The sequence below is a fragment of the Chenopodium quinoa genome, unplaced genomic scaffold (genome assembly GCF_001683475.1).
Source record: "Chenopodium quinoa cultivar QQ74 unplaced genomic scaffold, ASM168347v1, whole genome shotgun sequence".
In the NCBI taxonomy this organism is placed as follows: domain Eukaryota; kingdom Viridiplantae; phylum Streptophyta; class Magnoliopsida; order Caryophyllales; family Amaranthaceae; genus Chenopodium; species Chenopodium quinoa.
Genome location: NW_018743942.1, coordinates 1,627,176 through 1,639,095, shown reverse-complemented (window position 1 = coordinate 1,639,095; position 11,920 = coordinate 1,627,176). Strand labels below are relative to the sequence as shown.

Genomic DNA, 11,920 nt, shown 5'->3' with positions numbered 1-11,920 from the left:
AATATTCTCAGAATATCCTAATCAATCTTATCCAAAACTAACCACTTTAATTAGGATAATTACCAATTTAACAACTTTAAATATGGATAATATCCAATGTAAAAACTTTTGAATATTTGATTTTATCCTAAAATAAAAGATTTTATCCAAATAAAATCGATTTTATCTTTTAAAATAAAAGATCATATTTTCAAAATATTTTAACTTATCCAAAATAAATCACATTTATCTTGAATTAATTTTTAAAATAAGAATTTTTTTTTTGAAAATGAGCCACCACCGCCGGCCACCGTGGTTGGCTAGTCGAAGCTAGCCACGGTGGCTGGCTGCCTTGATGGCATCCACTGCCGCAAGGGTAGCAGCGCGGAAGCAGCGCCAGTAGTCGTGCAACGCTTACACGCTGCTGCCCACAACCACCATCGACCGCTTGCCCTCCCTCCCTCCCTCTCGGACTGCCACCTGGTCGGCAGCCGCCGTGGCTACGCCACCCAACTGCGGTTGCCGACCTTAAATTAATTTTTTTTTTTTGTTTTAATTTAATTAAAATAACACTTATCATAATTAAATTAAATCAGTCCATAAGATTAAAATTAAATCATATTCAACTTTAAAATTAGGGTTCATCATAAAATCAATCCCAATTTAATTCTAACTTTTAAAATTAAATTGATCATCATACATAAAACATTTTTAATGCATAAATCAATCTGATTAAAATTATAAATTATAAAATAAATCGAATTAAATCAAAATCAAGCACAAAAATCATATTTTAGGGCTAGTATTTTCGAAAAAAATCGAAATTAGGGTTAGGGTGTTCGAAATTTTCGAACATATTAGGGCTAAAATTCGGTCATCTTCATGGCTATTTGAGCATAATTAAATCACATTTAATCGATTCCAAAAGTTTAATCACATTAAATATAATAATTGATACATAATTAAATTAATTTCTCCCTCTTAATTGATTATAAAATTAACCGCGATCACCACCTTTACGGACAACCGACCACCACACGAACCACCACCACCGGCGTGAGGAGGAGGAGAGAGCCGTGAGAGAGAGGACTATGAGAGGGGTTGGGTTTCGTGTTTGCTAATTCGGGTTTGATCACACTGATCAGTTAATTGCTTACTTGCAAACCTAAGCACCTAGTCTATTTATAATCCTATTATAATTAGACTAGGGCACGAAGCCCAAAACCCTCTTATCCACTCCATATGGCCGGCCACCTAGAGTGATGAGGCCCATGATGGGCCTTGTCCTCTAATGCTCGATCTAGCCCCTTTGTGTGACCTTATAGGATCCGTCCAATTGGGCTTTGAGCTATTTTACTAGTCCAAAAATCGTTAGTACCTCTAGCTATGGTAAAACGACGACCCAAATGTACGAACTTAATTATCTCCATAATTTGATCCATTTATATATCTAGTAATTGCACACGGCGAAGACATAACTCCTTCAATTTGTACCACCATATGTATGATAATTTAATTTGCTATTATATGCTCACTTTATTTTATTTTTATTTTCTCAATTGTTCCATAAATTAAATTAATTAATTATACGAGTAGGTAAATAGAATGCATCCAAATCATTTAATTTTTGTGACCCTTTAATTTATTTAAATTACTAAACTCGCATTTCTATCAATAAAAATAGAAAAATCTCAAGTCACACCCTTTTTAATTACCAAATCACAATTAAAAAAAAAAAAAAAAAAAACCTTACCAAACTACAATTCTTCAAAAAAAAAAAAAAAAAAAAAAAAAAAAAAAATAAAATTAGAGAAAACCCACACACAAAAACCAAACCCCAAAAAGAAGCAATGCCAAACAAATATGGTTGTCCATTTGTCCAACAATGGAAACATTCATATGACTTGTAGCCTATATTATAGGGCTTAAACAGCACTGTGAACAAACCCTATAAATATCTACGACTGTAAGTATTATATAAAGAGAAAATTCATATGACTTGTAGCCTATATTTGTCCAACAATAGAAAAAACTACACACACAATTCAGAGTATGAGACAGTGTTCTCTTGCATATCCAAGAAAAGATACAAGCAAATAATAACTATATTTCTTGTATATTAGAGTTTCTTCGTCGTCTTAGGCGGCTGTTTTTTGGGGGAATTCTTCATTGTTTATGAAATCCTTAGGCGGCTTTACAATCAGCACAGGACAATGTGCATGGTGCGTACAATAATCACTAACGCTTCCCAGGAAGGCCCTGTAGGTACATCATTATATTCAGATCGATCAGAAATTTAGAATTATTTTTGCAACAAATAAAGAAAATCGAATCATAATCATTCATACTATATTCACATTATAGATAATTAGCAAACTAAATTACTCCTAAGCCCCTTCCACCTTTAAAGGTTTTTCTTATTTGAACGGTGATTATCTCACTCAAGTCAAAATAAGGTGAACTTATAGAGACAAAAGAAGTACTATAAGAATAAGAAATATAACTTTTCTTTGAAATTAAATATAATAATAGTGGAAATTAATACTAAAAATGTTGTTACTTTTTTCAATTAACTATGTGATTTGAATTCAACTAAAATATGTGTTGTTTCGGATGAAAACAATCGAATCTCGGAAGATCCTTTTATCTTGAGGGAACTTGGTCTCGGTCCGAACGACGCAGGAGCCGAGGGTTTCCTGCACAACAAATACACGTAAACTAGCCTCGGGGGGGACGCCGAGGAAGGCCCCTCCGATGCTTAAGTCAGTATATTAGAGAGAGAAAGCTGTGCAAGAGTTTAGTTGCTTGAGGCTTTATTGTCTTACCAAGAATTGACCAAATTGTTGGCTTTTATACCTTGGCTAATGAAGGAGGCGGATTGGGCCCGGAAGTCAGTTGGGCTGGGCCAAGCTGATTGGGCCGTTGACTGACCTTGACATGGCTTTGAGGATGTTGATTTTTGACTTTAGCACATTTGGAGAGTTGAACCTTAACCTTGGGCTTTTAATTGGATCATTCAGTGACCAGGCCCAATTGGACTAAATTGGACCCAAACAACTTGCCCCCCAGACCCGATTTGGAAGGATGACGGGTCGGGTTTGATTTAATCAGAAAAGGAGGGAAGTGAATGATTTGTTAATCCAAAAATGTGAATTTAAACCATAATTAACCCATGATTAATGAGATAACAACAGTTAATGTGGATAATTGCGGAAGTTGGACGGGTAGTGGGCGATTTAACTGCAAGGTCGTGTGTTTAACGGTTACTTAGTGGGGTGCTTGAGAGAAATTGAAACGCAGACTCCTTGAATTCCCATTTCTGGAGATATAAATAGAGGCGCGTCTTCTCTCCCCACTCATTCATCAACACAAACCCAGAATTCTCAAGAACGCTCAAGAGCCCGCATCAAAACTTCGCAAATTCCCCGAGCATTAAGCTTAGAAGCTGAGACTTGTCACTACCAATTCGTAAATCGGCGGCTTTTGCTTCAGATCAAGGTAAATTCCTTTGATTTTATTTCATCTTTCTTCGACTTTGCACTCTTTCCCCTTTTTCGACTTTTTCCTTCGAAATTCGTCAATGGTGAGGGGAGTTAGAGGTGGAGCCCGTGCTCCAAGAAGAGCAAGGCTAATCCCCGATCCCAGGGACAGGATTGGGACCTGGAATGGACGAAGGACAGAGTCTGACCCTGCTGAAGGGGTTAGGGCGACTCCCGTTTCTTCGGCTCCTCCTCAGAGAACGGATGAGCCGAGTGCTTCTGGACGGGACGATGAAATTCCCGCTGTCCTTTGGGATATCCTCCCTGGGTTTTCAGAGTGGGAGAATGCCGAAGTCGCTTCGGCCATGATAAAGAACCGCCCCTACTCATGGTGGGTAGAGAACGCCGATCAATATCGATTTGCCGAGCAAATTGAGTTGCACTACGGCATTTTTGAAGCTGATGGATATTGGTGCCGAATGCCCTCAGCATCCGATAGAATCCATCGTCCACCCCCGGGGTATGTGGGGGTGTACACGAGACAGCTTCAGTATGGGCTGAGGTTCCCTTTGGACGCATTCGTCCGAGACTTGCTGATCCATTACAACATTTCCCTGTGCCAGCTGACCCCCACCAGCATCCGAAGGGTAATGACGTACTTATGGGTCTGCAAATTCTTCAGGTACGTGCCGAACCTGCATTGCTTCAAAAGGCTCCATCGGCTAGTGCCAAACATTCAAAGTGGGCACGGATGCCATGGCTCTGGGTGGTATCGGATTGAGTCTCGGCCCCCGTTCCTAACCATGTGGCCGAACGACTCTTCAGACAAGGACTGGAGAGGTCAATGGATTTGGGTTAGGGCACCCACGGAGCCGAGCCACCCTTACGTTTTCAGCGCTCCCCGGTATCTTGCCGAGCCGGATCCTGATATGGGAAGTTTAGGTCCTCCCGAAGATAGCGGGCCAGACCCGAACCTTAATCAGCAGAACATCTTCGGCAAGCTGCCGAACCGGGGAGGCAGCGGCCGAATGCAGCATATCCCGGAGACTTGGCTCCCCGATACGCACTATGTTTTCCAAGAGAATATGCTGGCAGCTGTCGGCCTCAGCCGAAAGTTTAGGGATGGTAATCTTCTTCGGCTGGGGCCGAGGCCTTTTAATTATCTCTTTTCTTCTTTCATTTTGCTTTCTTGTGATGTGCCGAACTAACTGAATTGACTTCTCCCCTTTTCTTTTTCAGAACGGGACGAGACCAACGTCGGCATTGATTACGCTCGCCTTGGCGTCAACCGAGAACGAGTCGTAACTGATCGGGCTCCCCCTATCACTGAACCAAGGCGCCGAGAGGTTCACCTAGACTCTTCCCACTTCCAAATTGAGGCTGTTGCTCTGTATCAGAGGCAGAAGCCTTGGTGGAAGAAGAGGGATCCCTTGTTTCAGCTGCTGGAAGAAGAAGCTGAAGCTGCCCGTACAGCCGAAGAGGTTGCACGGGTTATTGAAGCTTGTGAAGGTGGAGAAGGGTCCTCCAGAGTTGCTGAAGAAGCTGCGGCTAGGGCAGCTGAAGAAGACGAGGCTTTGCTGAAGACCTCGGTGAGCCTTTAGACTTAACTTTGTCTTTCTTCTTTTTTTTTTTTTACTCACACTCTTCTTCCCCCTGTCTGTTACAGTCTGAAGAGAGTAACAGACACAGAGAAGGCAAAGCTCCTGTTCGTCCCGAAGATCAAATACAAGAGTCTTCAGACTCAGATATGGACGAGCAGCCGCTTCAGAAGAGGCGCCGAAGAATGGCCATCATCGGCCCGCATGACTTTCAGCGGAGGCCGATGACCATCGGCGTTGAAATAAGGGAACCCGAGGAAGGCAATGGATCGCCGAGGGTTCCCCGGCCACCGCCTCAATCACCCCCAAGGGCCTCTCCGCCACCCCCCGAGATGGAGGTGGATCAGAGAACTCCCAAACCTAAGGGAGAGGTTCTGGAAGAAGCTCGAGAGAGTGCCGCCGAGGACAAGGATGGAGACGCCGTGATGCCCAGTGCTGAGGGTTTCACGGCGGACATTGCCAGAGAGGTTGGGGCCTTCGTCCTCACACCTGAAGAAGAAGAGGTCACAATAATTGACTCTTCTGAGAAGGAGGAGGACGTTGAGCCACCCAAAGCTAAAGAGGCTCCATCGTCATCCTTCCCTTCCTTCCAGACGCTGCAGTCTGGAGAAATGGGTTTCTCGGCCCCCCGAATTCCAGTCCCAGACCACATCTGGGACCTCATATGGGGTCAGAACCGAGAAGGTGCTGCAGCCTACTTCGGCGATTTTGCTGGCCTGTCCGAAGTAGATAGGGCAAGGATTTGGTCGCTGAAGGCCACTGCTGGGATGGGCGAATCCAGCAGATCAGTTCCTGACCCTGCCAGGTCCAACCAACTGCTGATGATGCAGGTAATTCTCCTTGCCTTGATTTCTTTCTGAACTCAACCTTTCAGCTATTATTTTTTACTTTTTTAACTTGTGCCCCTGTTTTCAGTTCGTGCACAATCAGACTCTCACTGTAGAGCTGATTGATACCCTACAAGATAGGGTAGACGCTGCTGTGCACGAAAGGAAGGTGGCTGAAGAGGAAGTTAAGCTTGCTAAGCTGAAGCAAGCAGCAGCTGAAGAGAAGCAGCAGGAGGTTGAGGAGTACGGTAAAAAAGCTGCCGAAGCTCTGAAAAACCTTCTGTGATGCTATGGAGATGGAGGTTTTTCCCCCACTGATGGAAGGGGAAAAATTCCTCCAGGAGCATATGGGAGTGGACGTCTCCAAATTCAAGGCTGCTATTGAGAGCCGAATTCAAGAAGGAACTGCTGCACAAGCTGAAGTGCAGCAGCGTCTAGAGGCTCTTGAAGCCAGCCGAATGGCTGCTGAAGAGTTGCTCTTGGCCAAAGACGTCCAACTCTCAGAGGCTGCTGCTGCTGCTGAAGCTCAAAGAGCTAAATTCCAAGAGGCTGAGGATCAACTGCTGATCCAGAAAGTTGAAGTGGCCCAAGCTCAGACAAAGGCTTTCCAAATTCAGCAAGAGCTGAATGAGCTGAAGGGGTCCTCCTCCAAAGTCGCTGAACAGCTGAAGAAATCCAAGGAAGACTTGGAGGAGACCCAGAAGAAGCTGGCTGATGCTGAGGCTTTACTCAAAGTCCGTGTTTACACCCAAGAGGAATATGAGATGGGTTTCAGAAACGGATTCCGAGTATGCCGAAGACTCTGCCTTCATGCTGAGCCGAAGCTTGACTGGTCTAAATGTGCTGAATGGGTCCAAGATCCCGAAGACCCTCACATGAAGTATGCAACTCCAGCTGAAGCTGAAATTCTTAAGGCTGAGGAAGCCGAAGAGGAAGCTGAAAGACTGGAGTTGGAAGCTGAGCAGAGGGAAAGGGAGGCTCGGCAAAGTGCAAAGCCCGCCTCTTCTGCTGCTGGGGCTGAGGCCACCAGGGGACTCAACGCTGATCAGTCTGATCCTCCGGCTGAAAGCATAGGAACTCGGGCAGTCGTCTTCAGAATCTTGCGGTTCATCATGTGCTTAACTTTAGACTTGCCGCTTTCTGAGTTTTTGCCTTTTGTTTTTTTTTGCTTCAGCTTGCCTTATCGTACAACAGCTTATTATATTTTTATTTTGCCTGTACGTATTTCGGCAGCTGTTACTTTCCGCTTGTGGGCGGCTGCCGACTATTTTTGTAATTCAACATTTTTATTTCAAAGAAGTTCACTTTCTCAGCTTTCTCGTGTATTATTTTTTTTCTTCGCTTTACCAGTCTTCGCACTTTACTGCTTTCTTTGAATGAATCTTTCAAATATTTGCTAAGTGCAGAACTTCGGCTAGCGAGAATCATTTCTGCTGAGACTTCTTTTTGCCGTTTGTACTCGGATGTTTTCAACTTGTGAAAAAACTGACATAAGTATCAAACTTCGGCTGAGCTGAAGGGTATTAGATCAGTTGTGCCATTTCTCTATTTCCCTCTGCCCCCCCAGAAATCTGAAGATGAGGTCTTCTGAATTCTGGAATGGCTGATAATTTTTCTCGGCTAAGCCGAGGATCTTTGAACACTTTGCTTTATTTTCTACATCTGTTTTTAAAGTACTGATTTTCCCACCTGAGAGTTTTCACTCTAGAGATGGTACTCTTGTGACACTTTCTTCAATTCATCCAAGGGAACAACTATCCGAAACACCATGCCGGGGCAGCAGTTTATCTGAAGTACGAGGCATCATCATGCAATACTTCAGAGTTGCAACTACCACCCGGAACTGATTCATCCGAAGTACAAGGCATCACTATGCAATACTTCGGGGCTTTATCAGTTCCTATTTTTTAGGCTATGTTTCGGATAAGTCTATGGCCTTTTTGCCCAAAGGAACAGCTTCTCCGAAGTACAAGGCATCACTATGCAATACTTCGGGCTTGTATCCTTTTTTGGCAGGTTTTTACGGCTTGCCGAGGTACAAGGCATCATTATGCAATACCCCGGACAGCGCCGAATGAAACCTTGAATTTTTGAAAAACCGTAGAAAGCATAAAGACTTAAAGAATACACGCAATCTGAATGAATACTGGCTCGATGGCCTTTTTATAAACAAAATCAGTGTACTTACATAGATTGTACTATCCGAAGGATTTACACATAGTATTTTTTGAGCACATCGGCATTCCAATGGTTTTTCAGCTCGGTGCCATCCATTTGTTTGAGTCTGAAGGTACCGGGCTGAAGCTCTTGATAAATTTCATAAGGTCCCTCCCAAGATGCTGAGAGTTTGCCATGAATGCGACTTTTTGAACAGCTGCAGCATTCCTCAAAACTAAATCCCCAACTCTGAGAGGTCGTTGATAGACTCTTCGGTTGTAGGACTTGCTCATTCTGAGCTTGTGTGCAGCCATCCTTTCTCGGGCTAGATCTCTAATCTCGTCAAGGAAGTCGAGGGACTCTTTCATGAGCTGCTCATTTTCCTCGGCTGAGAAGAGATTCACTCGTAGGCTTTCTGAGCCCACTTCCACTGGAAGCACTGCTTCGGATCCATACACCAGCTGAAAAGGTGAATGCCCCGTTGCCTCCTTCTCGGTTGTCCGGAGTGACCAGAGGGTTCCCGGAAGTTCCTCTACCCACTTGGACTTTTGATCCTCTACTCTTTTTCTGAGAGCGTTAAGGATCTGTTTATTTGCGGCTTCGGCTTGGCCATTACTCTGAGGGTGGCAAACCGCGGAGTAAGCCAATTTTATCCCGAATTGATCAGTGTATCGGCGCAAGGGCAGGTTGTCAAACTGTCTGCCGTGGTCGAACACAAAAACTTTTGGGATGCCGAACCGAGTTATTATGTTCTGCCAGATGAACTGTCTGACAGTTTGCTCAGATATGCTTGAAGCAGCTTCCGCTTCAATCCATTTGCTGAAATAGTCGATTCCGACTATCAGCCACTTTCTTTTGTATGGGGCCTCGGGAAAGGGTCCCAGAATATCCAACCCCCATTGTGCAAATGGAAGAGGATTAAGAATTGGCTGGAGATCTAGGCATGGCCGATGGATTACCGGTGCAAATTTTTGGCATTTCTCGCATTTTCTGACCATGTTCTTTGCATCCGAGATCATTGTAGGCCAAAAATACCCTGCCCTGAGAGCTTTGTGGGCTAAGGTTCTCCCTCCTATGTGGTTTCCGCAGATGCCGAGGTGAATCTCTCGGAGAATATAGTCGGCATCCGTTGGACCCACGCATTTCAATAATGGAGCGGAGAAGGATTTTCTGAGGAGTTGGCCGCCGAAGACGAGGAATCGTGAACTGATCCGCTTTATCTTGGAGGCCGAATTCCTATCCTCGGGGAGCTCGTCCCTGAGTTTATAAGCCAGGATGTCATCCATCCAGCTCGGCTCGAGCGCAGCGCAGCAGATTGATATTGCTTCGGCTACACTCTTTTCTCGGCGCACCTCCACATAGACAGAACGGCTTTAACTCAGTCAGAGTTGAGCTTGCAAGTTTGGAGAGTGCGTCCGCTTGAGCATTTTGACCCCTTGGGATCAGCTCTACTTCGAAGATCTCAGCTTCGCAATTGTCGATTTGATCCTTGTGAGGTAAGCTGCCATTGAAGGCTCTTTAGCCTCATACTCCCCCGGATCTGATTGGCGACCAGCTGAGAATCTGTCTTGAGGTAGACATGCTCGGCTTCAACGATATGCACAGGTCTAAGCCAGCAATGGCTGCTTCATATTCGGCCTCGTTGTTAGAGGCTTTGAATGAAAATTTTAGTGCATACTCGAAGGTTTTGCCTTCGGGAGAGGTAATGACGACCCCTGCCCCGAACCGTTCACGGTGGAGGACCCATCCGTGAAGACGGTCCAGATTTTCCTCCTTGCATCCAGAGTCTCCTGATAGGAGCACTCGGCCAAGAAGTCTGCCAAGGCTTGCGCCTTGATGGCTGTTCTCGGCTGATAACCGATACTGAAACTCGGTGAGCTCGAAAGCCCACTTTGCTAGTCTACCGGATTTTTCAACCTTGCCGAGGACTTTCTCTAACGGCTGATCAGTTTAGAACCGCTATTTGATGAGAATCAAAATAGGGTCGCAACTTCCGAGCAGCCACCACCACTGCATAAGCCACTTTTTCTAACAATGGGTAGCGCGTCTCGGCATCCGTCAGGGTGTGGCTGACGAAATAGATCGGCTGTTGAACTTTTTCTTCTTCCTTAGCAGCACCGCGCTTACCGTGGCTGGACTGACCGCCACGTATAAGTATAGGATGTCTCCTACGACTGGCCTTGCCAGTGTTGGGAGTTGAGCCAGGTGTTCACGGAGCTGCTGAAAGGCTGACTTTTGTTCGTCTCCCCATTCAATGCCTTTTGAATTTTGGAGCTTCAGCGCCTTGAAGAAAGGGAGCCCTTTGTCTGAGGCTCGTGAGATGAACCTGGACAAGGCAGCCATTCTCCGCTAGACGCTGAATATCCTTTTTGTCTTCGGCTCGGGGAGGTCTAAAGCAGCTTGTACTTTGGCGGGGTTTGCATCAATCCCCCTCTTTGCTGACCATGAAGCCGAGGAACTTGCCTGACTTCACGCCGAAGACACATTTCTTCGGATTCAGCTTCATTTTGTATTTTCTGAGGGTGGCGAAGGTTTCGGCTAGGTCCGTGACATGATCTTTTTCTTTTATGCTTTTGACGATTGAGTCGTCAACATAAACCTCCATGTTTCGGCCTTTTTGCTCGGCGAAAACCTGATCAACCAACCTCTGATATGTTGCCCCCGCATTTTTCAATCCGAAGGGCATCATTCTGTAATTGTACAACCCGGAACTTGTTATGAACGCTGTTTTAAGCTCGGTCCTCGGGGTGCATGAAGATCTGATGGTATCCCGAGAATGCGTCCATGAAACTGAGCAGAGCATGCCCCGCTTGTCGAGTCGACCAGTTGGTCGATCCTCGGCAGCGGATAGGAGTCCTTGGGACATGCCTATTCAGGTCCGTGAAGTCAACGCACATCCTCCAGTTACCATTTGCCTTCTGAACCATTACAACATTGGCCAGCCACTCCGGTACTGACAGGGTTCAATGAACCCAGCATCTAGGAGCTTATCGACCTCAGCTGCGATGTTCTGGTTCTTTTCGGCGGAGTAGTTCCGCTTTTTCTGCTTAATGGGTTCGACTGGAGGGGTCGACATTAAGCCTATGGGAAGACGAAGTCCGGATCAATCCCGGGCATTTCTGCGGCTGAGAAGGCGAACACGTCTCCACTGGCCCGTAGGAGTTGGACGAGTGCCGCACGGGTGTTTTGGCTCCAGTGACGACCCGATGCTAACACATCTGTTCGGATCTCCTACGGTCAGTTCTATTGACTCGGTCAGGTCATCCGTCTCCATGCTCTTAGAGTTGGATTCCTCGAATTCCGGCCTGCTATCAATATTAGCAGACTTTCCTGACCGCGGCTGGCCATCAGAGTCGTTCGGCTCTGAGGCGGAGTCAGCCTTTTGGCCCCCATCAGATTTCTCGTTGTCTGGGGCTTCATTAGCCGAAACGTCTGAGCCTCTCGGCTTTTTGGCGTTTCGGTCCCGGTGCTTTTCCTCCCATCGCCACGGTCGCCTCGGCGAGACGTGGATGGCTTGAGGTGATTGCATCGGCGGGCTTCTTTTTGACTGCCCTTTATTTTCTCGGAGCGTCCCTCGTCTGAAACGTATATCATGATTTGATGATACGTGGAGACGACTCCTTGAATGCCGTGAATGAGGGGTCTCCCCATGATCACGTTGTATGCAGATGGAGCATCTACGACCAAAAATTCGGCCATGATATTCCTAGCTGCTCGGCCTTCGCCGATGGTGACAGGAAGTGTAATCTTCCCGTCAGGATACGAGGAAGAGCCGTTGAATCCAGACACCGGGTAGGGTGCGGGGGCCAGGTGCTCGGCTCCCATCCTCAGCTGGTCGAACGCTCCTCGGAAGAGGATGTTCGCCCCGCTACCGCCGTCG

The 11,920-nt window shown here is 45.9% G+C and overlaps 1 protein-coding gene across 1 annotated transcript in view; it reads right to left on the bottom strand.

Annotated features, from left to right (window-relative positions):
- Positions 1-1,433: 1,433 nt before the first annotated feature.
- LOC110688839 (universal stress protein A-like protein) overlaps positions 1,434-11,920 on the bottom strand; it is a 23,318-nt gene continuing 12,831 nt past the window's right edge. The window contains exon 4 of the mRNA XM_021865594.1: positions 1,434-2,238. Coding sequence (XP_021721286.1) covers positions 2,118-2,238 — 121 coding nt within the window. The 3' untranslated portion in view covers positions 1,434-2,117. The remainder of the gene's footprint in view (positions 2,239-11,920) is intronic.